Here is a 22,845-nt window from a genome sequence, read left to right on the forward strand (position 1 = left end):
CTTGTTGTTCTGAAATAATTATTTGGTGCAGATTTTTCTCATATTCTATAAGCACTGTCAAAATGCTGAAATATCCCTATAAATGAATTTTCCCATAATTTAGATACATGTCCAAAATTGGACAATAGTGTCCATGTCAGTGTTGTAGTCAAGACCAACTAACCCGAGACCAAGACAAGACCAAGACCAGCACCCCGCACTACATGACATGATGTGAAATATAATCAAATTTGCTTCTCAAATTGATCTGAAAGATCCACATTCCCATAAAAACATCTAGATATTAAATACCTAGAGCTGAAAGAAATGTAACCAATATTAAAAGCAGAACAAACTCTTTGTTCTACTTTGCTTCCATCTCTGTGCTACAATCTGCAGTGGTCTCATGCCATCCCTAACAAGATAACGCCCTGGGTGGCTGCCCGTATTATTCATGTCAGAAACCACCACTGTCTGCACTATTAAACATAGCAATTAAGGCAACGCACTAACTGTAAACAACGCTCAACTATGAAGTAACCAAGCACAAGGCGCTCACTATGACTGTTCTGTGCTGTAATGTCTGCCACATGACAGGTGACAAAAACAATCAAAGGCAAAGGAAATGTCCACATGATGCACTAATGTCAGAATGGTAAAATGTCTTCATGAAATACATTTTTTTTTTTTAATAATTTTAACATTTTTATACTCTCAAAATGTCCTGATAATCCATAAATCCCTCATAATGGTGATTTTTTTTGTAAATTAGAAATGTTTTATGTTTTTTGTTTTGGTTCTGATAATCTAGAAATATCCCAGCTTTAAACACACACACACACAGACCTGTTTTTCTCTCTCGTCGGGACGTCATGTCGACCTAAACTCATCTTTTTGGGGACACAAACTTTAAGTGGGTCCGGATCCATAGATGTATTGATGGACATGGTGGACTGGGACATTTCATCCGCAGTGCATTGCCGTAGCGACAGCATCACTGTTTGCACTCAGACCGGTTCTCTTGGCTGCTGTGGGTAGTTTTGTCTGTCTGGTGTGTGTTCATGTCTGAGTGGGTCGGTTCCACCTCAGCCTCGGAGCAATCGACATGAATCTGCCTCACCTCTTCACCTCCATCATGCTCATCATCATCATGCGTGTTGCTAATGTGTGTGTGGAGCGTTTGCTGAGTTGTCGGCTGGTTGGACGGCTGCAGCAAAGAGTGTGTGGGCAGCAGCTCAGACTGACTGAGAGGCAGAAAAACAGGAATAATTTGCTGTCCTCCTCCTGCTCTGATCCTCCATCAGTGTTTGCATGAAGAAACAAGAAACTTCTGCTGAAATCTCTTGACAGTTAAACGACTTACTTTATGACCACATTGTTTATTCAGTGTAACGAGAGAACAAAATCTGATCAGAGAATTCATCTAAATAACGCTTAAAAATCTGTTTGAACAACATAGGAGCATGGAAATGAAACCACATTCATATGTTTGGAGAGCATTTCTAGAATTGACTGAAAAAGTCCCATTTCCTGGAGATGTTGCTGGTTTGATGATATCAATGTTTTGGTGTCCAAGACTAAAACTTCTCCTGTGGTTCCAGTCCATAAAGACTCTTTAAAATGACATGAACTCTCAAATTGACAGGAAAGGGTTACAGGACACTGGTCCAGTTCCAGACTGATGGTCTGGGGCGAATTGTAGGGAGATTGTGCAAAAATTGGTAGGTTAGCCTAATGAGATCCAGGGCGGAGCCTGGGGAGTTGTGGGGCGGAGCCTGTGGTGGTGTGGGGCGGAGCCTGGGGAGTTGTGGGGCGGAGCCTGTGGTGGTGTGGGGCAGATCTCCCTGACTAACCACTGTGTTGGTTGGTGTTAGTTTGTCAGGAAGGTGAAATGCCAGGAGCCTTAAATCCTGGTTCAGTTTTACTTCAGCAGGTTTTTGTCACTGTCTAGACGCCACAGCTCATTATTAGTCATTTGTGACATAATTCACCTGATTTATACATTTAACTTTAATAACTCAACATGGAATATTTAAAACTTTTCAGTTAAAATTGCAGCTCAGTGATTTATGTTTTTTAATTGCAATTTAATGTAATTTACAACAAATTTTTTGAAACTTGTGTTAAAATATTGCTTATATTTCCACAAAAATATTAAAAATAAAAGAAAATACAAAAATAAAAACATTCAAAATGATTTTATATTATGAGAAGAAATTAGACAGCAATGAAAATTAGATTTTAAAACATTAAAGTAAATTGAATGGTTTAATTTTCAGTTCTGAAATGATAAAAATGCTCCCCTTCATCGCTGAGCTTCATCTACATTCAGCTCATGACTGGCAGCTGGGGGCGGGTCTTATCTGCTGGCTCTGCCCTCTGATTGGCTGCTGAGCTCAGAGAAAATGCGCATTGAGAGAGAGAGAGGAGGAAGAGGAGGAGGAAGGCAAACAGTTCAGTCTGAGGAAGAGGAGGAGGACCGAGATCACCTGAAGAAGACGAAGGATTCTCCTGCAGGAGGAAGAGGAGGAGGAAGAGGAGATCAACAGCTGAGGAAGAGGAGAAGGGATAGTGTCAGATTCAGGGTGGATCAGGAGAAACTTTCCTCCTCTGTCTCCCCACCTTCATCCTCCTTCCTCTACCTCACTCTCTCTCTCCGTCTGACTGTGTGGGTGTGCTCGCTTGCCCCAGCCTCCCTCTCTCTCCTCCTCTTCGTCGTCCTCTGGGTTTTGGCCACTGCTGATGCGTCTCCTTCGTCACACGTTTATTTGCAGTCCAGGGATTCTCCTCGCCGCCGCTCCGAGTCGGGATGCGTTTGTCTGGGTAATCAAGGCGTCGCATCGCCGTGGTAACCGCCTGGCCGGACCGCCGGGACCGCGCAGAGTCTGGGTTTGTTTAACGAGACGGGAGGAAGAGGAGGCTCCTTCAGAAAGTCTGATCAAACCTTTAAATACGTCATCGATCAGAAGAAACGATCTCTGCACCAAATGAACCCAGAAATCAAACGTCTCCGACTAAAACAGAAATCTGATTCATTTCTGCTTCAAATCTGAAATTACTGGAATTAAAACGATTAAAATATTTTTATTCTCGTTGAAGAAACAGAAACATTTTGGTTCAGAAACCAGAAGTTTGATCTGATCCAGGAAGGAGTTTCCCAGAACGGATCTGGAAGCTTCTGGACTGACCCAGAACTCCGACTGGACCTGCTGGAGGAACCGGATCCATCAGAACCAGAACCTCTAACGGCTCCGTTCAGACTTTGTTCCCCCACCGTTCGGATCCAGTTGGACCCTAGTCGACCCGGGTCAGCCATGATCGGAGTCAACAGCATCCACTCCTCGGGTCGGAACCGTTCGCGCTCGCTGTGCTCGGTCCGGAGCGGCGCCAGCCGGGACTCCAGGGAGTCCGACTTCCGGTATCCGCGGGCGCCCCGGTCCCGGTCCTTGAAGCCGCTGGCGTTCCCGGACCTGCTGGGCAAGAGCCAGGACCGGCAGCAGCACCCACAGAACCGCAAGAAGAAGGTAGAGCTGGTACCGGGAGGTCCAGAACCTACAGAACCTCCAAATCTGTCCTGTTCGAGCTCCATTATATCTGAAATTATGAAGAATTTACACATTTATGTTTCTGGGATAAATTTTCTAGTTGAAATTCTCCCTAAAATAAGTAAAAAGTAAAGGTTTTTGAAATATTTCAGGTTTTTAGAGCTGTATCTTGCCCTGCAGCCACCAGGGGGCAGCGGCTCCCCTGCTGCTGACAGATCAGCAGGAATTCATGGGAGAAGAAAGGAATTGCTCTGATCTGACAGGAAACAAACTGGAGCATTAATCTGACTTTAACTTTGGATTCTGGTCAAAAAGTCCACATTCCAGCTATAAATTTGATTAATTAACTAAAGATGTTAATAAACATGTTAAGATGTTAATAAACATATTATCATCTTATCAACGTATTATTCTAATCTTTTATATTAGATTAGAATAATTTAAAAGTGTTTCTGCCTGTGAATCCCATCAGCTGCTGGCTCAGAAGGTCCAGATGTGAACGTCTGGTTTACGGTGGCAGGAAAGGACTGCAGCTCTCCTGCCACCTGCAGGTCGGAGGGGGCATTACGGTTCCTCTGGTCGGTTCATCTCCACTAACCGTCCCGTTTCTATGCAAACATTCATCACAACTACATTCTTCTGCACATGCAGGTCACTTCAGCATCGGAAACCGGTCGCATCATGTGGTGTGACTGCAGCCAAAGTGGGCGTTTCCAAAAACCAAGGTGTTCCTCTAGGCCACACCTGATTGGATGAATATTACATCTGTCATTCAACATTGTTTTTTTTAAATATTACTTGCTTAAATGTTGTGAGTTTCAATATTGCTAGCTTAATTGCCATTAGCTTAAATGTCATTAGCTTTCTTCTCTGGCATTGAAGTTTCACATATTTATTTCATTTCACATGTTATAATAATCTCAGGCAGGTTGTGACGTTATTAGTGTCTCCTATATTTTTCCTTCCGTCTCTGTAGCACAGAACTTCAGGTTACATTTCAAAATAAGAAAACGGCAACTTATTTTACAGCAGCAGTTTTTCAGAGATGTTTCTAAGTGTGGAGGGTTAAATGTTGACGCTTCATCATTATGTTAAAACCAGAATCCATCTTGGTTCTGAAGTAATGTGAAGCTGACAGAACAATTAAAAACAAACAAATAAAAACTAAAATACAAGATGATGAGATTAAAACTGGCCTCCATGTTTGGTCAGCAATGGTCTCTGCAGTCCGACTCCACATCCAACCAGAACCGGGCCAGAAGCTGCAGTCAGTGGTTAGCCGCTGTCTCAGTCTGGAAACTGTCCAGAACAGTTCTGGTTCTGGTTCTGGTTCTGGTGACTCACCCTTTCCTCTCTGTTCTCTATCCTGGTGTTCTGGTGAGTGGCGCCCCCTCTGGACCCAAACAGGAACTTGTAGCTGATGTTCAATAAAACAGCAGGTCCGTTTTAACACCAGAACCGGGTCTGACACTTTGCTGAAGAACTAACCCGACCTGTCTGATCGGTCCGGTCACACAGGTGATCAGAACCCTCCATCAGTCAGGTCCGGTTCCTCTCTAACCTGGTTCTGATGGGCACGGTTCCTGTCTGACCCTGTTCTGATGGGCCCGGTTCCTGTCTGACCCTGTTCTGATGGGCCCGGTTCCTGTCTGACTCTGTTCTGATGGGCCCGGTTCCTGTCTGACCCGGTTCTGATGGGCCCGGTTCCTCTCTGACCCGGTTCCGATGGGCCCGGTTCCTCTCTGACCCGGTTCTGCTCTCTCTGCAGACGCTGTACAGCTCCATCAGGAACGAGAAGCTGCAGTGGACCATGTGAGTGTAAACATGTTTCCTCGTTTCGCTCTCACTCTCTTATTCAAGCTGCTGTTGCCGTGGCAACTGTTCCCGCTTCTCTGCCGGCTGTAATTACAGGTCAGCATCCCAACGCCCCGGCAGCGTGTGTGTGTGTGTGTGTGTGTGTCCTAATAACAGCCTGGTTAATCACCACCTGCTGCACCAATCAGAACCAGAACACCATCAGGACCCAAACAGAACCGGGTCCTGATTGAGGTTCCCCTGGTTCCACCATCCAGAATCCAGACACTGGGTTTGGATGGTCGGATGATGGTCGGATGGCGGTCGGATGGCGGTTGGGTGACTGGTGTTCCTCCATCATGGTTCCGGCGGAGTGTCTGGGTCTCTAACCAGAACCGTCTGACCCAAACTCTTCCTCTCGTAGTGATGAAGAGGAGCTGAGGAAGTCGGCGTCGGAGCTGGCCGACGGCCGCACCGACTCCGCCTCCCAGACCATGCGGCGCGTCACCGGCGGCAACCCGTTGGTGGGCGTGGCCCAGCAGGCCGACGGTGAACTCTACAAGAGCGGCTTCCTGGTGAGGAAGGTCCACGCCGACCCGGACGGGAAGAGAAGTACGCGGCTGCTCTTCATCCTCCTCGTCTTCCTCGTCTTCCTCGTTGGCTCCATGTTGTTTCTGTTTCAGCTCCGCGGGGGAAGAGAGGCTGGAAAACCTTCTACGCCATGCTGAAGGGTCTGGTCCTCTACCTGCAGAAGGTAAAACACCTGGACTGCGTTTCCCATCAGCCCCTGCTGTAGTAGACACCGCTGCCATCCGGTTCTGATCCGTTAGTGGTCCTGACCTTCTGCGACCCGGTAAAGGGTTCTGGATTAGTTCTCCAGAGTCTCTGGCTTCTTCTGCTGCAGAGCTCCGCCTAGTGGTGAGACTGCAGACTGCAAGCAGCAGGGGGAGACAGAACACATCAACATTTAGATCCGGTTCTGGTTCTGGTGAAGACGATGAGATGAAGTTCAGACCAGAAGGTCCAGAGAATCCAGATAAACATCAGATTTATCCAGAACCGTGAAGGTGGTGAGGACTTTGTCTCCCTGCATCTCATTGGTTCATCAGTGGAGCGGTTCGGGTCAGAGGTCTTTCTAGATGTCCGGTCGCGTCCCGTCTGTTTTGGGTCGGGTCACAGTGCGTTTGTGTCCTCGTAGGACGAGTACCGGACGGAGCGAGAGCCGACGGAGGACGACGTGAAGAACGCCGTGTCCGTCCACCACGCCCTGGCCATGAGGGCCGCCGACTACCGCAAGAGACCCAACGTCTTCTACCTGAGGACGGCCGACTGGAGGGTCTTCCTGCTGCAGGCGCCGTAAGGAGGACATGATGGGAGCGGGGACGCTAGAGACATCAGGGGACAATAGAGGACATCAGGGGACAATAGAGGACATTAGGGGCCATTAGGAGTGAAAGCATTTGACATCAGCTGCAGAAGACTTTTCAAAATGTAATAAATTGGCAGAATAATAAAAGCAAAAGCCTGAAAAACCAGAAGGAGGGAAAATGTTCAGTACAAAAAGCCAAAGGAATTAGAGACGAGTTCAGAGCTAATCGGTCGCAGCAGCTTAACGGGTAAAATTAGCTGAGAAGCTAAAGCTAGCTTAAATGCTAATGGTGTTAAGCAGCAGAAAAAGCTTTTTAAAATCGAACATAAAATGGCCGCTGTGTTCTGAGTGTCCAGTAATCTCCTCCCTGATGTCTTCTTCTATGGTCCTCCAGGAGCGCCGAGCAGATGCAGTCGTGGATCACCAGGATCAACGCCGTGGCGGCCATGTTCTCTGCTCCTCCGTTCCCGGCCGCCATCGGCTCCCAGAAACGCTTCAGCCGCCCGCTGCTGCCCGGGTCCAACACCAAGCTGACCCAGGTAAGGACCGGAACCGACCGGAACCCGTCGAGTTCTGGTTCCGTCCTCACCGTGTCTCTCTCTCCAGGACGAGCAGCTCCAGGCCCATGAGAACCGGTTCCGGGCGGTTTCCTCGGAGCTGACGGAGCTCGCTGCCGCCACGCCCGACCGCAGGGTCAAAGGTCGTGAGCTGGAGGAGCAGAAGCTGCGGAGGGAGTACCTGGAGTTCGAGGTGAGCTGTCGGGTTCTGGTTCTGGTTCTGAGCTCCTCAGGTTGGAGACCAACAGCAGAATCACCGGGTCGGAACGGTTCTGATCAGGTCCAAATGGTTCTGGTGGATCCAACCAGAACCTCCTGAATGTTCTGAACGCTGGATTAGGACGGGTCGGCAGAACCGGGCCAGAGAGGAAAAAACACCTTCTGCTGAGCACCAGATGGTCCGACAGAACCGGCAGCCGGTTACCATGGCAGCAAGCTGCCGGGGCACGGAGGAGACGAGAGGTCCGATCAGAACCAGAACCTTAGAGGTTTAATTCTAGGATCCGGGTCGGGAAAATTATGCTTTCTGTGACCCGGTTGGACTGGTGGTTCTGATCAGAACTGGTTTGATCGGTACTGAAGTATTCAGTCCCAGGCTGTTTCACCAGAACCAGAACCCGCTCCTGACCCGGTTCTGCTCCTCTCTCCTGCAGAAGACGCGGTACGGGACGTACGCCATGCTGCTGCGGGCCAAGATGGCGGACGGCGGCGCCGACCTGGCCGCCTTCGAGGCGCGGCTGTGTGGCGACGGCGGCCTGCAGAGGGCGCACTCCAGCCCCTCGCTGCCCCAAGACACCGCCGCCACCCGGGACAAGAGCCGCGGCGCCAAGACGTCCCGCAGCCTGAAGACCACGCCCTCCTCCTCCTCATCCTCGGTGACGAAGAGTTGCGCCAATGAGGGGGAGGGGCCAAAGAACGGCCAGAGGGCGGAGCTTCAGAAGCAGAGCAGCAAGCAGGAGGAGGCGGCGTAATGTTCAGGCGCCGTCGGACAAAACGCTGAGGCACTTTGCCCCCTTGTGAGACGTTCGAGGTCGGCGGGAAAACAGACATTCATCCAGGAAGCACTTCCAGCCGTCGGCCTTTCACAACAAAAGCTTTATTTCCTGTTAGTAATTTCAGGGCAGCAAGCTGAGACTGGCGCGTTCAGGGTCACCAACCCATCGTAGGAAATTATAGTTGCATCGTCTCAGATGGAATCTGAGAGGAAACAACCGACCAGAACCAGAACCTCCAGAACTGTTGGACCAGAACCTTCATGTCTCCTTTCTTCAGTTTCTGCTGGAGACAAACAGGAAGTACGGAGAACCGTTAGGGACAAAAAACTGATTTCCATTTAACCTGCAGATCAGTCGAACTGATGCAGAACCTCCGGTTCTGGACCCTGGACCCGGCTCAGAGTAAAAATGTTCCAGATGTGAAATTAATTCACAGAATTTAAATTGAATCCTGAATTCAGGAACTGAGGAACCAAAGATCCTCTGTGCTGGAAGATGTCTCACTCCTGTTTTTATTTGACCAGATTCTCTTTCTGTGCGTGTGTGTGTGTGTGTGTGTGTTTTCATAGTTTCAGTCAGAACCAGGCTGTAATTCTCTGCTGCTGCCACTGGGGGGTAACAGTCAGTCGGACTGGATCAGAACCAGAACCATTCTCTTCTGAAGAAGGTTCGATGTTTTAGGCAGAAAAATCAGGAAAGCTCACAGAACTGATCCGGTTCAGAACCCGATCAGAACCAGAAGTTAAAACATCAAAATGAAAGTTTTCTGCTGTTAACGGACCGGTTCTGATCCGCCTCCAGCTGGCAGCAGAGGGAACCGGATCAGAACCAAACTCTTCGAGAGTAGGGTTCTTTTCTCCTCTGACCCATCAGAACCAAACTGGGTTCTGTTCGGATTCAGACTGAATCAGAACCTGAGGACGAGTGACACCAGGTGGTGTCCAGAACCGGATCACAGAGGTACCACCAGAGCCGGTCTGGTTCTGAAACTTTCTGGTTCTGTTGGACCAACCCGTCCTCTTCCTCAGGCTGCAGATGAAGACCTAGACCGGTTCTGGTCGGTCCAGAGCGAGCAGAACCACTTCAGTACCAGAACTCTGCAATTTCTGGTTCCGTGTAAATAAGCTGGACCGGACCTGACCGGACCTCAGAAATCTGTTGTAAATAAAGTTGGACCTTCAGAACCGGAAGAAGCCATACAGCCGCACTTTGTTCTGAGTCGGAACCAGGTTGAATCGGACCGGAACCGGCCTGTGCTGTACAGACGTCACTTACTGTCTCGATCCATTGAGCAAAATAAAAACATGGACCGGAACCGAACATCTGGGTCTGATTTTTATTCCAGTCAGTTCTGTTCAGGAAGGTCCTTTAATTTAGAAACATTTAATTTCAACATAAAAAATTCTTAATTTTAGTTTTTTTTTACGTTCTGATTTTTTTTTTCGTTTTGGAAACGGGAGAAATTTTTGATTCTTTTGCTCTGATTTTACCTGCAGAGATCTTCTATTCACAGCGAGGCACACTCTGCTGGCTAAATGGGATTAGAAATCTGATTATCAGCTGGTCTAAAACCAGTTTATTATTCCAGTTTAGAAATAATAAACTTCAGCCAGGTCAGAAAAACGACCAGATTACCTCAAACGCCTCTTCATGAACAGCGTCAGAGGTCAAAGGTCAGCGGATTTCTGTCTCCTGTAGTAAAGGATTGGTGTAATTATGAGAGATGGCCAGTAGGGGGAGCTCTGCTCAGAGTTTCTGTCCTCTGGACGGGAAGTTCTGATGTTTCCAGAACCCGTTTCCCTCCCGGAGGTTCTGAAGAGGACCGGTCCACAGCTGGACAAGCCTGTCCATGTCCAGCCACAGCGCCTCCTGCAGGTCAGATACTGACAGCTCAGCTTCCCTTCCTACCAACCTGAAAGACGCGCCGCCCCTTTAAATCTCCACAGTTTAACAGCATTTATTCTCAAAGGAAACATTTTATCGATTTTTACAACATTAAACATGATTTTGGCATCATTGGTCTTCTACACCTGACAGGTGAGTCAACAAGGTGCGGTGCTGCATTCAAACACCCCACAGAAACCAGGAAATTCCAGTTTTAGTCTCAGTTTTATGATTTGAAGACGAATGAAGCCGAAGGACATTAAAATATAAATAAAAGTCAAAGTTCCAGTTTCTGCTGAATCAGCTCAGGATGAAGATGATGATGAAGGGAGTGGTGTTGATCTGTTTTGCAGCGTTTCTGTCTCCTGCAGCAGAACAAACTCGTCTTCATCAGCTGATCCTTCCTCAGCTGTCAGATGACACCACTGCTGCTCATTGATTGGTCATCTCCTCCTCCTGCTGCTCCTCCATTGGCTGGCTGCTGAAGCCGCTGTCCACTGTGGCGTCTGATTGGACAAAGACCAGGAAGTAAGGAACATTTCTCAGATCAGATCAATTTTTCTAAGAAGAACATCGCTGCCTCAGCAAGACTCAGGTTTTAAAGATGACATCACTTCCTGTTTCAGAAACCTGGTTCTGGTTCATTTTAACAACTAGAATTTATTTATATTTAATTGCTGTTGACAGTTTTGAACCTCTGCTGGACGCTGCTGCAGCCTTTATTGGTTCTGAAAATGGAAATAATTAATTTTCAAAGCATGCTAATGCAATCAATGCTAATGTATAGCTAATAAATGTGATTAAATTAAAAATAACATTTCAGCAGGTTTTAAACTTATTTTTAATCAAAGTTTTAAAAAAGAAAAATAGTGTTTTTATTTTGAAATTCTGATGTTTCTATTGGCTGGAAGCAGAAAATGAACAGAATTTACAGAAAGAAAAGCTTAAAAACAATAATCGGCGTAATGTTTCACTGAGATAAACCGACTTTTATTGACTTTGAATTTTAAACATTCTAGCACTAAACTGTCTAACTGATGATAGCTAATGCTTGTAGTGCTAATGTTAGCACAGTCAGCGCTGTAGTTTAACATGACGATGGGATATGGACCTCCTGCAGCTGACTCCACCCATGCTAACCCTGCAGCTGGTCGCTCCTTAGCGGAACCAGTCTGGGTCTCAACAGGTCAGTACCTGGACTCAGTCTGAACATCATTCTGTGCCGTTTGGTTCTGGTTCTGTTTGGGTTCTGACCCGTCAGACCTACCTGAGCTGTGCTTGTCGTCTCGCAGCTCCGTGTTCCTCAGCAGCCGGACTCCCTCCGTCAGACCCAGAGCCTGCAGTGCCTCCACCAGGCCTTCAACCGGACCTCCACCCAGCTGCAGCACAGAGACACACAGGTGGTGAACGGGCCAGAACCGGGTCAGTCAGAACCGGGTCAGGACCGGGTGGGGTACCTTGTAGTGCTGCAGCAGGTGCTGGCAGGGCGTGTCGCTGTCCTCGTACAGGTGCGTCAGCGTCATCATGCCCAGCTTCTCGGCCAGCTTCATCCAGGGAACGTCGCCGACGCTCAGCACCGCCACCAGCCGGCTCAGTGTCTCCTCGTCCAATCCCGACCGCTCGCCGTCTGCGGCAGCCAAACGTTAGGCGGGGTCACATGACACAGGTTACCTGCACAGGTGGGGGCACCGACCTTCGCTGCCGGTCCGGATCTTTTTGTCAGCGTGGCAACTGGGCTTCGGGCTCCGCTTGGCGGTTAGCAGGTTCCTCACCTGGAGGGACAGCGGCAGGTGAGACACGCCCACAGCCCCGCCCCGCCGCCGGCGCTGCGGCTCTTACCTTCTGACAGGTGGCCAGGTCCAGGGGGGTGTGGCCTCTGGCACGCCTCTTCCGGCTGATGATTGGCTGCTCGTCGTCTCCTCTGACTGGTTCGTCCGGCTCCGCCTCCTCGTCTGACGAGCCGAAGTACAGCGGCTCGTCGTTCTCCATGTTCTTATCGGCACCTGAAAACAAGACGCCCACAGGTCACCTGGTGCAGTTGGACAGGTGAACCTGATCCTCCAGGTGAACCTGGTGTTCCCTCACCTGCAGCGATCAGCATGGAGCAGAGCGTGGGGAAGCCCAGGCTGGCCGCCAGGTGCAGAGGCGTGTTTCCTCCGAAGGTGCAGGTGTTGACGTCGGCCTTCAGCTGCAGAGCAGACGTGGCGTTAGCAGGTGGAGCCCAGGTGGAAACGAGCCCCGCCCCTTCCTGTCGGCTGCTTACCTCAGTGATGAGCGTGCAGGCCACTTTGAACAGGTTCTCTCTGACGGCCAGGTGCAGCGGCGTGTTCCCGCTCTTCAGCTCAGCGGCGTTGATCTTGGCTCCGCCCTCTACCAGCAGGCGGAGGCAGCGCTCGCCGTCCCTCCTGACGGCCAGGTGAAGCGGCTGCAGACCTGCGGACACACAGCTACAGCTCAGCTCCTCGCCGACGAGCCAGGGTCAGCGCAGGCTCCGGCCCTCACCGTGGTAGTCCGGCGTGTTCACCAGGTGTGCGTGGCGCTCTCCCAGGTGGGCCAGCAGGAGGCGCAGCGTGGCCGTGTCTCCGGCCAGCGCAGCCAGGTGAAGCGGGCTGCGGCCATCTTTGTCCACCAGGGTGGGGTCGGCCCCCGCCCGCAGCAGCACCTCCGCTACCTTCAGCTGCCGCGTGATGACCGCCAGGTGGAGCGGCGTCTGAGGAGTGGGCGGAGTCAGGACATCAGCTGGCCACCAGGCCTAGCACAGTTGAGTAGCTAGCATAGCTAGATTAGCATAGGTAGCAGAACGTAACTAGTGTAGCTAATGTGGCTGGAATAGAAAGTGTAGCCTAGCTATCCTAGCATAACATAGGTGCCCTAGATTAGCCTAGAGTAGTTAGCCTAGCCTAGCGTAGCAGGCTACCTGCTGCAGGTGGTTGCAGGTGTTGAGCACGGCGCGCTGCTGGCTGCTCAGCAGCGTCTGGATCAGCTGCTGGATGACGGCCGTCTGCTGGTGGATGATGGCCAGGTGCAGCGGCCTGGTGGGACACTGCCAGTTAGACCGGTCCGTCCGGACCAGAACCGGTACACATGTGGTGGGACTCACGTGTCTCCGTTGGCATCCTGGATGCCACACAGGTGTCTCTGCAGCGCCAGCAGGACGCGGGCGTCTCCGGTGCTGCAGTACTGCAGCAGGGCGGCGGCCGTCTGCCGGGCGCTCTGCGACACCTGGCTGCTGAGGGAGGCGGCTGGGAGACACGGACCGGGTCAGAACCAGAACCACGGAACAGAACCTGCAACGTTCTGGTGCTGCACACTCACCGATCCGAAGCAGCTGCTGCTGCACAGCCGAGCCTGGCGGGCCCTCAACCTGCTGGGGGGCGGAGCCTGAAGCCGGAGGGGCGGAGCCTGACATCTGGGCTCCTCCCCCTGAGGTGAAGCCTGTGAAGGCTCCGGTGTAGAAAGCTCCGCCTCCTGGCCCTCCGTTCATCTGGGAGAACTGGAAACCTGGAGAGAGACGAGCCGTTAGAGACACCAGAACCAGAACAGAACCAGAACCTCGCCAGGTCCAAGCACTCAACACTCGGATCCCAAACGGTTCTGTTTCCTTCCTGTTTGGGTTCTGGAAGGTTCCTCTGAGTTTGTCCCACTCTGGGAATTAAATTAATCCTGAAGTGTTCTGATTCTGGTTCTGGTTCTGATCCGTCTCTCTGGGCCGCACCTGGTCCTCCGGGTCCTCCCGGTCCTGATCCGAAGCCGCCGGCGCCGGGCCCTCCGTCGCGCCCTCGCCCTCCTCTCCAGGAGTCATAGTGCGGCAGCGGCTTCTGCTTCTTCCTCTGGACTTCCTCTTTGTCTGAAACACAGCAGGCGTCACGGAAGCGCTGAGGCGGAGCCTGGTCTCCATGGTAACCGGGTCGGACTCACCTTGGACCTGCGGGACGTAGGTGAACTGCTTGGGGTCGCTGCTGTCGCCGGCCTTCTTGCGGCGCAGCTGCAGGAAGACGGTGACGGGCCGCTCGATCTCGGCGTTGTGGTACGGCGGCGTCTTGAACACGATGGCGTACTGCAGACAGGAAGTGACGCGCGTCACTGTGCTGGTTTGACCTCTGACCTTTACAGGTTCTGGTCTGACGTGAAGGCCCGGTCCCAGCGCGCCCTGCGCCTCTGTGACGTGTGAACTCAGTCAAAGTCACATCAGGTTCAGGATCGGGGGAATTTTGCCATATTTCCAAAATACAGATTCAAATGTTCTAATATTTAATTATCAGTTTTCCATTTGACGTGATTTTTACCATAAATCTGTTTTATGCAGCTAAAAGTTAGTTTGGTATAAAGTGGTGATAATAACAAAGATCAAGTTCAGGACAAACATATATAATATATAGAAAATAATAAAAATGTCTGATGTTACATGAGAAAAATAAAAAGACTAATGAAACTAAAATGTCCTTTAAATGAACTATGAATGTTATTAATAAATTGTGACTTTTCATGAATGTTTTTAGAAAGTTTTCAAAAGTGGATATTATGCAATAAATCTATTCCATCTTTAAGCTTTAATATAATAAAATTTGGTCTAACAGGGGATGAAGAGTTAAATTATAATCAATTTAATCCTCTGGCCTCCATTTTTAAAGTGAAATAATTAAATCAATTCACAAAAGCCCAATTTTTTACCAACATGTTAATATCTTCATTTAAGATTTTAAATTTGTCTTTATTTGTGACGTTTTGTTTTTCTTTCCTCAGTTTGTGATTATTCTTTTTATTTCTTGTTTTTTCTGCTCAGTTTATTAAATCAAACTTTTTATTGTTGTCATGATATTTTCTTTGAATTTTCTATAAAAACAACCAAACATTTCCATAAATCCGCCTTTTAACTCAAAACGTCACATGCAGCTATGAATTGTGGGTAATATACACTGTGACCTTTAACCTTCAACATGAACCAGGGAGGGAGTTCAGGTGTTCTGGGTTAAACCCGGTTCTGTTTATCCGGGTCACAGGAAGTGGATCAGAACCCGACCCGGTTGTGGTTCTGATCCACTATCCAGTTTAACTTTCAGGGTTTTTCCAGGTTTCCCCCCAGAAGTCGAACAGTCTGATGGTTCTGGTTCTGACCTGGTCAAACATTCAGAAGCTTCTGGACCCAACTAGGTTCTCCTTCCTGGTTTCCGACCAATCAGAGCCCAGAGCCTCTCTCTCCTCTGGTCTTAGTTGAAAAGGATTCAACTAAGACTTTCAAAGTAAAGCTCACAGAGTCTTTTCAGAGTAAGAGTCTAGTGCTGTCAGCATAGAGGAGGAAGTGAAGGAGTCCGTTTCCAGGAAATGATCAGAGATCATGTGATACTGATCAGCTCTTCGTTCTGTACGGAGCTCTGCTGGGGCCATAAAGCTGTTTAAAAAATTCAACTGAATAAAACTGAAAACTAAAAATAAGCAAATTTTTTAAGGTTAAGTTTTTAAACATTTCTATTTCTCACTGTTTAAAAATTATTTTTCAGTTTGAAAAATGTTTTTCGTTTACAAATAATTTTTAAGGTCCTTTTTATTTCAATATAATTATCAGATTACATTTTTTCCAATTTAAATTTGTTTTGTTAAATTTTTCTTCAGGTTCAATTTTTTTTGTGTTTCAAAATTATTTTTCAGTTTCAGTCTTTTTTTCAGGTGCATAACTTTTTAAATTTCAAATATTTTATAGTTTGAACTGTTTTCCAGTTTCAGAAATGTTTTTTGAGCCCCGTGTAGCTCCGTAGCTCCAGTTCTGACCTGCTTGTGGACGTCGGTCGGAGAGAAGTCCCCGAAGGCCTCCCAGCATCCTTCCTCGTCTTCCTCATAGAAACGGATCTCGATGTCGTCTGAGGAGACGGACAGGTGAGCCTCAGAGAGACGGGTCACTGGTCGACCAACGACCCGAAGACGAAGCGTCCCTCACCTTTCTGGACTTTGTCACACAGCAGGAAGATCTCGTCTCCTCCCAGCACCGATCCGCACGTCTTGTCCATGCGCGAGATCTTCAGGTTGGATGCATTGGGAGACTCTGCAGGGGAAAGGGGTCAGAATGTGGCCAGCAGGGGGCGCCGTGTGAGTGTGTGTGTGAGGCTCACTGCTGTCGTAGATGGGGTTGGACACCACGGGTTTGAGCGCCCTGGTGAAGCCGCCGTTGCTGTCCTGCAGGAAGGCGGTGAAGCGAAGACGGACGATGTTCAGGTCCATGACTTTCCCCAGCTCCTTGGCCTCCTTCAAGATGGACGACTCCTCGCCGTCTGCAGGGACACAGGGGACAAACAGGCCGGGACCAGGACCTCAGGTCAGCCTGGGGACAGTCCAGGTGTGTGTGTGTGTGTGTGTCCAGGTGTGTGTACCTGTGAGCGAACAGTGAGTTCCTTTCTGTCTCCGCCTCTCGTCTCGGAGCCGTCGGGTCAGAACCTCGACCACGCCCTTCTTGGTCACATGGAGGATTCCCAGGTTACTGAACCTGCAGGAAGTGACATCATCACTGCAGCTGTGAGCGCTTATTAGCAGGCTGTGGTTCTGTTTGGGTTCTGGTACTGACGAGGCGGTCAGGTCGTTGGGTCCGATGTCCAGGCTGCAGGTCCCGTTCTCGTTGCAGTGGCGTCCCACCAGGCTGTGAGCGTGGACCCGGGCCGGGTCGGTGTGGGTCACCAGCTGGACCTCCACCCGGGCGTGGCCCACGTAGTTGTTGATCTGTGGACCAGAACGTCGCCGGCGTCAACAGAACCGGAACCAGAACCGGAGAGGAGCACAGACTGGTTCTGATTGGCTGCTCACCTTCACGGTCGGGTAAGTCCGCCGGTTCTTCTCGCTGGACGCCCCCGGCAACCCGCCGTGGGACGGGCCCTCGCACTCGTAACGGAACCGGAACCCTCTCTGCAACGGCAGAACCAGAACTGGGTCAGAGCAGAACCGGGTCCAAACCAGAACCAGCCCCAACCTAACCCCACTGAGCATGGGCTGCAGGCTAAGTCATGTGACCTGCATCACTTCCTGTTAGTAAATGACTGTTGGACTAACAGGAAGTGACACGCTAACGGCCGGAGGGGGAATCACCTGTTCCCCTGGAATTCCCACCTGAACGGTTTTCTGTCCCCAGAGTTTTCCAGCTTCACTCTGAGGTTCTAACAGCAGAACTTTAAAATTTATTTACACATTTGATTAAATCTGAACATAAACATCCTGGAAACACGAACAGATCTGATCACTTCCTGCTCTGTAGTTTTAGACAAGTCCTCTCCAGGCGGCCAAGTTTCTCATTATTTTAATCTTAATCTGTGATTTCAGAGTCTAAATAATATTTTATCAGATAAATAAACTGAATATTTGTGTCTAAAACTAAAAATAATCTGTGAACTCTTTATTCTAGACAGTCACGATGTCCAAGAGAGAAATAATGACGTCGTCAGCATCACGACTGAAATACAGAAACAGGTGTGGGCCGAACAGCCATGAGGAACCCCAGAAACACAGCCTGAGGTATGGAAGGCAAGTAGGGACAAAATTCAATAAATAAATACACAACTAAATCCTAAATAACATAACTAAAAACATAAAACAATTTAAAAGGCAAATGTGTTAAGAACATATTTTAAACCTATAATGAGTTTAACATTATATTTCCAGAAAGCTTCTGTATGGAGGGCCAAAAGAGACAAAGTTTATTAAATTAATACATCACTAATTAAATGTACATAAATAGGTTTATGTTTAAATTAATCAGTGGACAATAAATGTATTAAATATGTAAATAAATCATTAAAATAAAAACAGATCCACATTAGCCCCGCCCCTCCATGTTTCTGGTTTGACAGCTCAAATCATTTCATGGCGACGCTGCAGGAACCAAACAATAATTAAATGAAATCGCTAAAAATAAATGAAATTAATTATCTGCAGCATTAAAATAAGTTTTTATTTTAATGATTTAATGAATTTATCCTAAAGTCTCAAGGTTCGGATTCTGTTTCAAAAATTTAAATTGTTTTGTTATTAGCTGTTAAACATAGCTTCAGGGGTCAAAGGTCAAACAACCCGAAGGTTCTTCTTCCTGTTTCTGGTCATCGTTACAGAGGTTCTGATTAACCGGGTCAGAATTATTTTGTTGGACTAAAGGCTGTAAAAGGTTCTGGAACCGGACCACAGGTCTGAGTTCAGACAGAACCAGAACCAGCAGGTTCTGCTTGTTGCGGGTCGGACTCACCTGTTTGGGTTCCTCAATGATCTGGATGTACGGACCGTGAGCTGCAACACAGAACAGAACCGGGTCAGAACCACTGACTGACCGACAGTTTCCCTGAAGCTCCTCTAGAAGGTTCTGGACTCCCTGGTTCTGGGTCGGCCACCGGACCCCTGGAGGTTCTGGGACGTGTTCTGGAATGGGTTGGACCGGCGGGTTCCAGGTATTAGAGAAGGGTTCTAGAAAAGTATGCTGGGTACCGGGGCTGTGGTTCTGACCCGGAACGACCTGACACATAGAACCAGAACCAGAGAGCAGATCTGGTACCAGCAGCCAGTGGGTCCGGTACCAGAGAGAGAGGGATGTGAAGGGTTCTGGGAGCTACTCCCTGTGGAAAGCCACGACTCCACTGACCCGGTCCAGTTGATTCTGTTCTGGTCTGCCGGGCCTGCAGTATGTTTAGTGGGCGGGGCTAAAGCCGGAGCAGCTCACCTGTCTCAGGTATGTACGGCTCCGTCTTGATCTCCATCGGAGGAATGAAGTCATAGGGGAGGAAGTTTACTAACTGCTGCAGAAGAAGAGACATCAGATCAGAACCATCAGAACCCGATCAGAACCTCCAGATGTCAGACAGGAACTCACCATGTTGTCGTCTCCGTAGCTCACGAACTGAGGTTCAGTCATCCTGCAGCAGGAGCACAGTAAGACACCGAGTGAGTGAGTGAGTGAGTGAGTGTGTGTGTGTGTTTGGGTGTGTGCATCCGTGTGTGTGTGTGTGTGTTCTGGGTCGACCCGGCAGAACCGCCTCAGATCCAAATAAAAGCTAACAAACAGAGGCTCCCCCTCCCCCGCCTGTTTCAGTCACTTCCTGGAAGCCGACTACAGGAAAACCCCCAGAATCCCACAGCAGAAAGGGGCGGGGCTTCCAGCCTGCTGATGATGTCATACTGCTGCTATGGCAACCAGAGAGGCAAGCAGGAAGAGCCAAAACCATTATGAGAACCAGAACCAGGGGGACAGAACCTCCAGGCCTGATGATGATGAAGGAACATAGCGAGGAAGAGGAGACACCAGCCTGCAGCCAAAACCAGAACCAGAACCAGAACCTCCAGCAGTCAGAAGCAGACCCGGCGTTCTGTGTTCATCTACTTCCTGTCTGGTGGTTTTTTTGACTTCCTTTGACTGTCTCTCAGAGAAAAACCCGGCTGCCTGTGAGTCAGAACCAACCCAAGGCCCGGTTCCCCAGCGCCGGGACGGCCCCCAGCGTGGCGCCAGCCAATCAGAGCGCAACGGGAGGACAGAAACCTGAAGGGGGAAGTCGGCAGGAATCCACGGCGGGAGATTTTACTGATGGTTTCTGTGAAACCCGTTGCCGTGGCAACGCCTCTGCAGCATGCCGCAACCTCTGGTGACCCGGTTCTGGAGATCCAGGAAGGTTCTGGTTCTGGACCAAACGGCAGTCATGATGCTGACCTCAGGTTGGTCACATGGCGCTCTACTGAGCATGCTCAGTCCAGTGTTGCTGTAGGACCAGCAGTACCCGGGGGGGTTCTGGAGGTTCTGACCCAGGTCGTTGTGATGAAGACGTACCTGAGCGCTCCGGCCATGTCTGGAGGTGAGGAAGAGGAGGACCGGATCTTCCTCCTGCCGGGTTTTTCCTGCAGAACACAAACAGACATGATGAGAGTCAGGAGATCGGATCACCACCGGCCCAGAACCTCCTCTGAACCCGATAGGACCATCAGCTGCTCAGCAGGTCCAGAACCTCTAGAACCTCCTGGTCCAGCCTGGAGCCAGAACCAATCAGAACCTGGACCACACTTGGACCAGAACCAGAACCACCATCCCAAAGGCCAGGCAGGCTCTACAGCTCAACCGGGTCATGGAGAACCTTCTGCTGGTTCAGGACTTCCTTTTACTCCCAGATTTCAAAGTAAAAGCATTCCACAATAAAAACATCCGGAAAATATCAGCATATTTATGATAAAAACCTGAATTATTTTAAATTATTTTACGGAAGAACTATCACAGACATCAAATCACGAAGCCATGTAAAATTAAAATCGATCATTAATCGATGTGATTTCGTCATTTTCCCAGAACCTCTTGAGAACGGAACCAGGATTACTGAAACCCAGCTTAAACCAGTAAACATTAGCTGACCCCGTTTAAACGGGTTTGGCGCCAGTAGAACCGGGCTTCTTTCATCCGAACCAGTGATACTTTAACTTCAGCTTCGGTTCGGATAACTACCGAACTTTGAAGGTGGATTCAACGGATTTTGAGCCTGGCCTCGCGTTTTAGCTCAGATTTAGACTCCAATTTAAACCCGTCCGGACTGTTTTGGCCCAGTTAGAACCCAGTTGGTTCCGTTAGAACCGTTTAGCAGTAAAAAATGTGAGTTTTTTACCTGGTTTCTTTCTTCGCTCTGACTGTCCGCTTCTGTTCGCAAAAACTCCCGAACTGAACCCAGAAGCGTCAAACTGGCGCACGAGGAGGACGGGGGACTTCCGGTTCGGAATTTTCAAAATCAAACCTGCGACGTGTTTGTGTTTCTGCGCAGCTTCTTGTCTGCTGCTCGTTTGAGTAGCAGGTGTAGGACAGCTGGTGTCCCCCTGCTGTCCTCCAGGGACACTGTCCCACCTCCTGCTATGGTTCCCGGGGATGGGTTTGCTCCTCCGCCGGGCCTCCGGTTCTCCAGAATTTTGCTGAAGAACCGTTCTGTTGGTTCTGCTGAGTTGGACCGGAGACACATGGACGACAGAGGACCTGCAGGACTCGTTCTGGACACCGCTGTCCTTCAGGGACTCAAACAGTAAAGTAATTTCCTGAAGTTCGGCCATTTTTACTGATTTTATTTTGAAACAACAAACAGGATCGGAAGTGCCTGTCCCACTCGTTTGCTCCGGCTTGACGCAGCTCAGAGCCGTTGTCATGGTGACCTCAGGCTGTCAGTGGAGTCGGAAATCCCCGAACCTGAAGGGGAATTCCGGAGCCTCGGCAGGAACACGGACATCTAATTGGTGGAAACATAAGGTTAAGTCCCGCCCCCGAAGAAACGGCCAGTGGAGAAAACGATCAAAATAAGCATCATAAACGGGATTTATGGTAAATCAGTAGAAAACAAATAGATTTTTATACTTTTCTGCAGTAATTCAAATTAAACTCTTCACGTTTAAAGACAGTGCTCCAAAGATTTTAATTAAAACGAACAAACAAAATTGATGCATTTAAAGCTTATTTTATTCTGAGAAAAAATCCTGATTGCTTCAGTTTAAACACGTCGCAGACTTTCAAAGGCTATAGTTACGTAACAAAATGAGAGAAAACAACCGGAAGAGGTTTATTTGTGCTTTATTTAACTTCCTGTTCTCACAAAAAGCTAAACCAACCCCTGAAGACGGAAGAGCAGCTTCAGTTAAAGCAGGCAGATCAGAAAAATAATCATTTTTCACGCAGCATAAACAGACTGCCTCAAGCTTTCACAAGGCGCCGACAGGGGGCGCCACCTGCGTTTGCATAGATTATTACAGAGAAACGGAACGTTCAGAAACAGAAGAAATGAACGGAACTTAAGATCCGGATCAGAAAAATAAAAAGACTTTCCGTCCACAGAGGACCTGAACCTGAGGGAGAATTTAATAGATGAATAATTTTACAGATTTGCAGCAGATTGCGTTATTACCTGACCTTTACCAGCTACATTCATTTTAAATCTTAAAAGATTTTATTTGTTTAGGTTGTTTACAATCAAATTAAATATCTTCAATAACACAAAGCTGATTAAGATATAAATATAGAAGTAATGAACAGAAGTTCAGTGATTTCATAATTCTCCATTCATTTAATTTCATTTTACAAACATTTTATACACTAAATTTAAGACTCAGAGCCGGCCCAAGGCATGTGCAATTAAGGTCATATTCAACTGCTGTTATGTGGATTTCTCTCTTATTTATTTCAGAATTGTACATTTTTATTATTTTATAGAACTTTTTAATTTGTCTATGAAAGATGTGAATGTAATTTCGTTTTATTTTGTAACAGTTTAATCACATTTTACACATCTATTCAAAAAACTAAAGACGTTGTTTGAATATTACTTATTAATATCCCACAATTAAGCACCACTCGTCTTTTCAAAATGCTAATTATAATGTTGATTTTTAGACGTTAAAAATCCATCCATCCATTTTCTAACACCTTGTCCCTAATGGGGTCAGGAGGAGCTGCTGCCTCTCCAGCTACGTTCCGGGCGAGAGGCGGGGTCACCTGGACAGGTCACCAGTCTGTCGCCGGGCAACACAGAGACACACACACACAACACACCTAGGGAGAATTTAGAGACCAATTAACCTGACTGTCATGTTTCTGGACTGTGTGAGGAAGCTGGAGAACCGGACAGAACCCACCAGGGAGAACATGCAGAAAGACCCCTGGCCGGGAATCGAACCCAGAACCTTCTTGCTGCAAGGTAACAGCTCTACCGACTGCTCCACTGTGCAGCCCTACGTTAAAAATCAACCTCCAT

General features: G+C 48.6%; 2 protein-coding genes across 5 annotated transcripts in view; one reads left to right on the top strand and one right to left on the bottom strand.

Annotated features, from left to right (window-relative positions):
- Positions 1-22,845, top strand: part of LOC116712888 (uncharacterized) — a 57,574-nt gene that overhangs the window by 29,832 nt on the left and 4,897 nt on the right. For 3 of the 4 annotated variants that reach the window (XM_032552743.1, XM_032552742.1, XM_032552744.1), the window contains 7 exons: positions 5,293-5,336; positions 5,743-5,930; positions 6,002-6,072; positions 6,517-6,674; positions 7,082-7,226; positions 7,294-7,437; positions 7,898-9,559. In XM_032552743.1, the coding sequence (XP_032408634.1) occupies positions 5,293-5,336; positions 5,743-5,930; positions 6,002-6,072; positions 6,517-6,674; positions 7,082-7,226; positions 7,294-7,437; positions 7,898-8,215 (1,068 nt within the window). In that variant the 3' untranslated portion in view covers positions 8,216-9,559. Of the gene's footprint in view, positions 1-5,292; positions 5,337-5,742; positions 5,931-6,001; positions 6,073-6,516; positions 6,675-7,081; positions 7,227-7,293; positions 7,438-7,897; positions 9,560-22,845 lie in introns of those variants that run through there. The other variant, XR_004337720.1, reaches the window with a different exon arrangement.
- Positions 10,177-20,823, bottom strand: LOC116712898 (nuclear factor NF-kappa-B p100 subunit-like). The gene is made up of 24 exons (XM_032552774.1): positions 20,725-20,823; positions 19,905-19,972; positions 18,957-18,999; positions 18,807-18,879; positions 18,339-18,379; positions 16,913-17,011; positions 16,677-16,828; positions 16,486-16,598; positions 16,228-16,386; positions 16,056-16,160; positions 15,890-15,978; positions 14,042-14,180; positions 13,839-13,970; positions 13,439-13,624; positions 13,224-13,365; positions 13,041-13,155; positions 12,626-12,833; positions 12,387-12,556; positions 12,209-12,311; positions 11,963-12,126; positions 11,817-11,895; positions 11,581-11,750; positions 11,391-11,502; positions 10,177-10,629 (listed from the first exon to the last, which is right to left on the bottom strand). Exons 2-24 carry the CDS (start codon positions 19,919-19,921, stop codon positions 10,556-10,558), a joined length of 2,685 nt encoding a protein of 894 aa, XP_032408665.1. The 5' UTR covers positions 19,922-19,972; positions 20,725-20,823; the 3' UTR covers positions 10,177-10,555.

The sequence above is a fragment of the Xiphophorus hellerii genome, chromosome 22, assembly GCF_003331165.1.
Source record: "Xiphophorus hellerii strain 12219 chromosome 22, Xiphophorus_hellerii-4.1, whole genome shotgun sequence".
NCBI classification, from domain to species: domain Eukaryota; kingdom Metazoa; phylum Chordata; class Actinopteri; order Cyprinodontiformes; family Poeciliidae; genus Xiphophorus; species Xiphophorus hellerii.

Bases quoted from the DNA above. Each gene is read 5' to 3' on its own strand.
- LOC116712898 (XM_032552774.1), bottom strand. The intron at 13,156-13,223 runs GTGAGTCCCACC...GTGTCCCACCAG, and splicing joins CAGGATGCCAACGGAGACAC to GCCGCTGCACCTGGCCATCA. The intron at 11,503-11,580 runs GTACCCCACCCG...TCTGTGCTGCAG, and splicing joins ACCTGCTGCAGCACTACAAG to CTGGGTGGAGGTCCGGTTGA.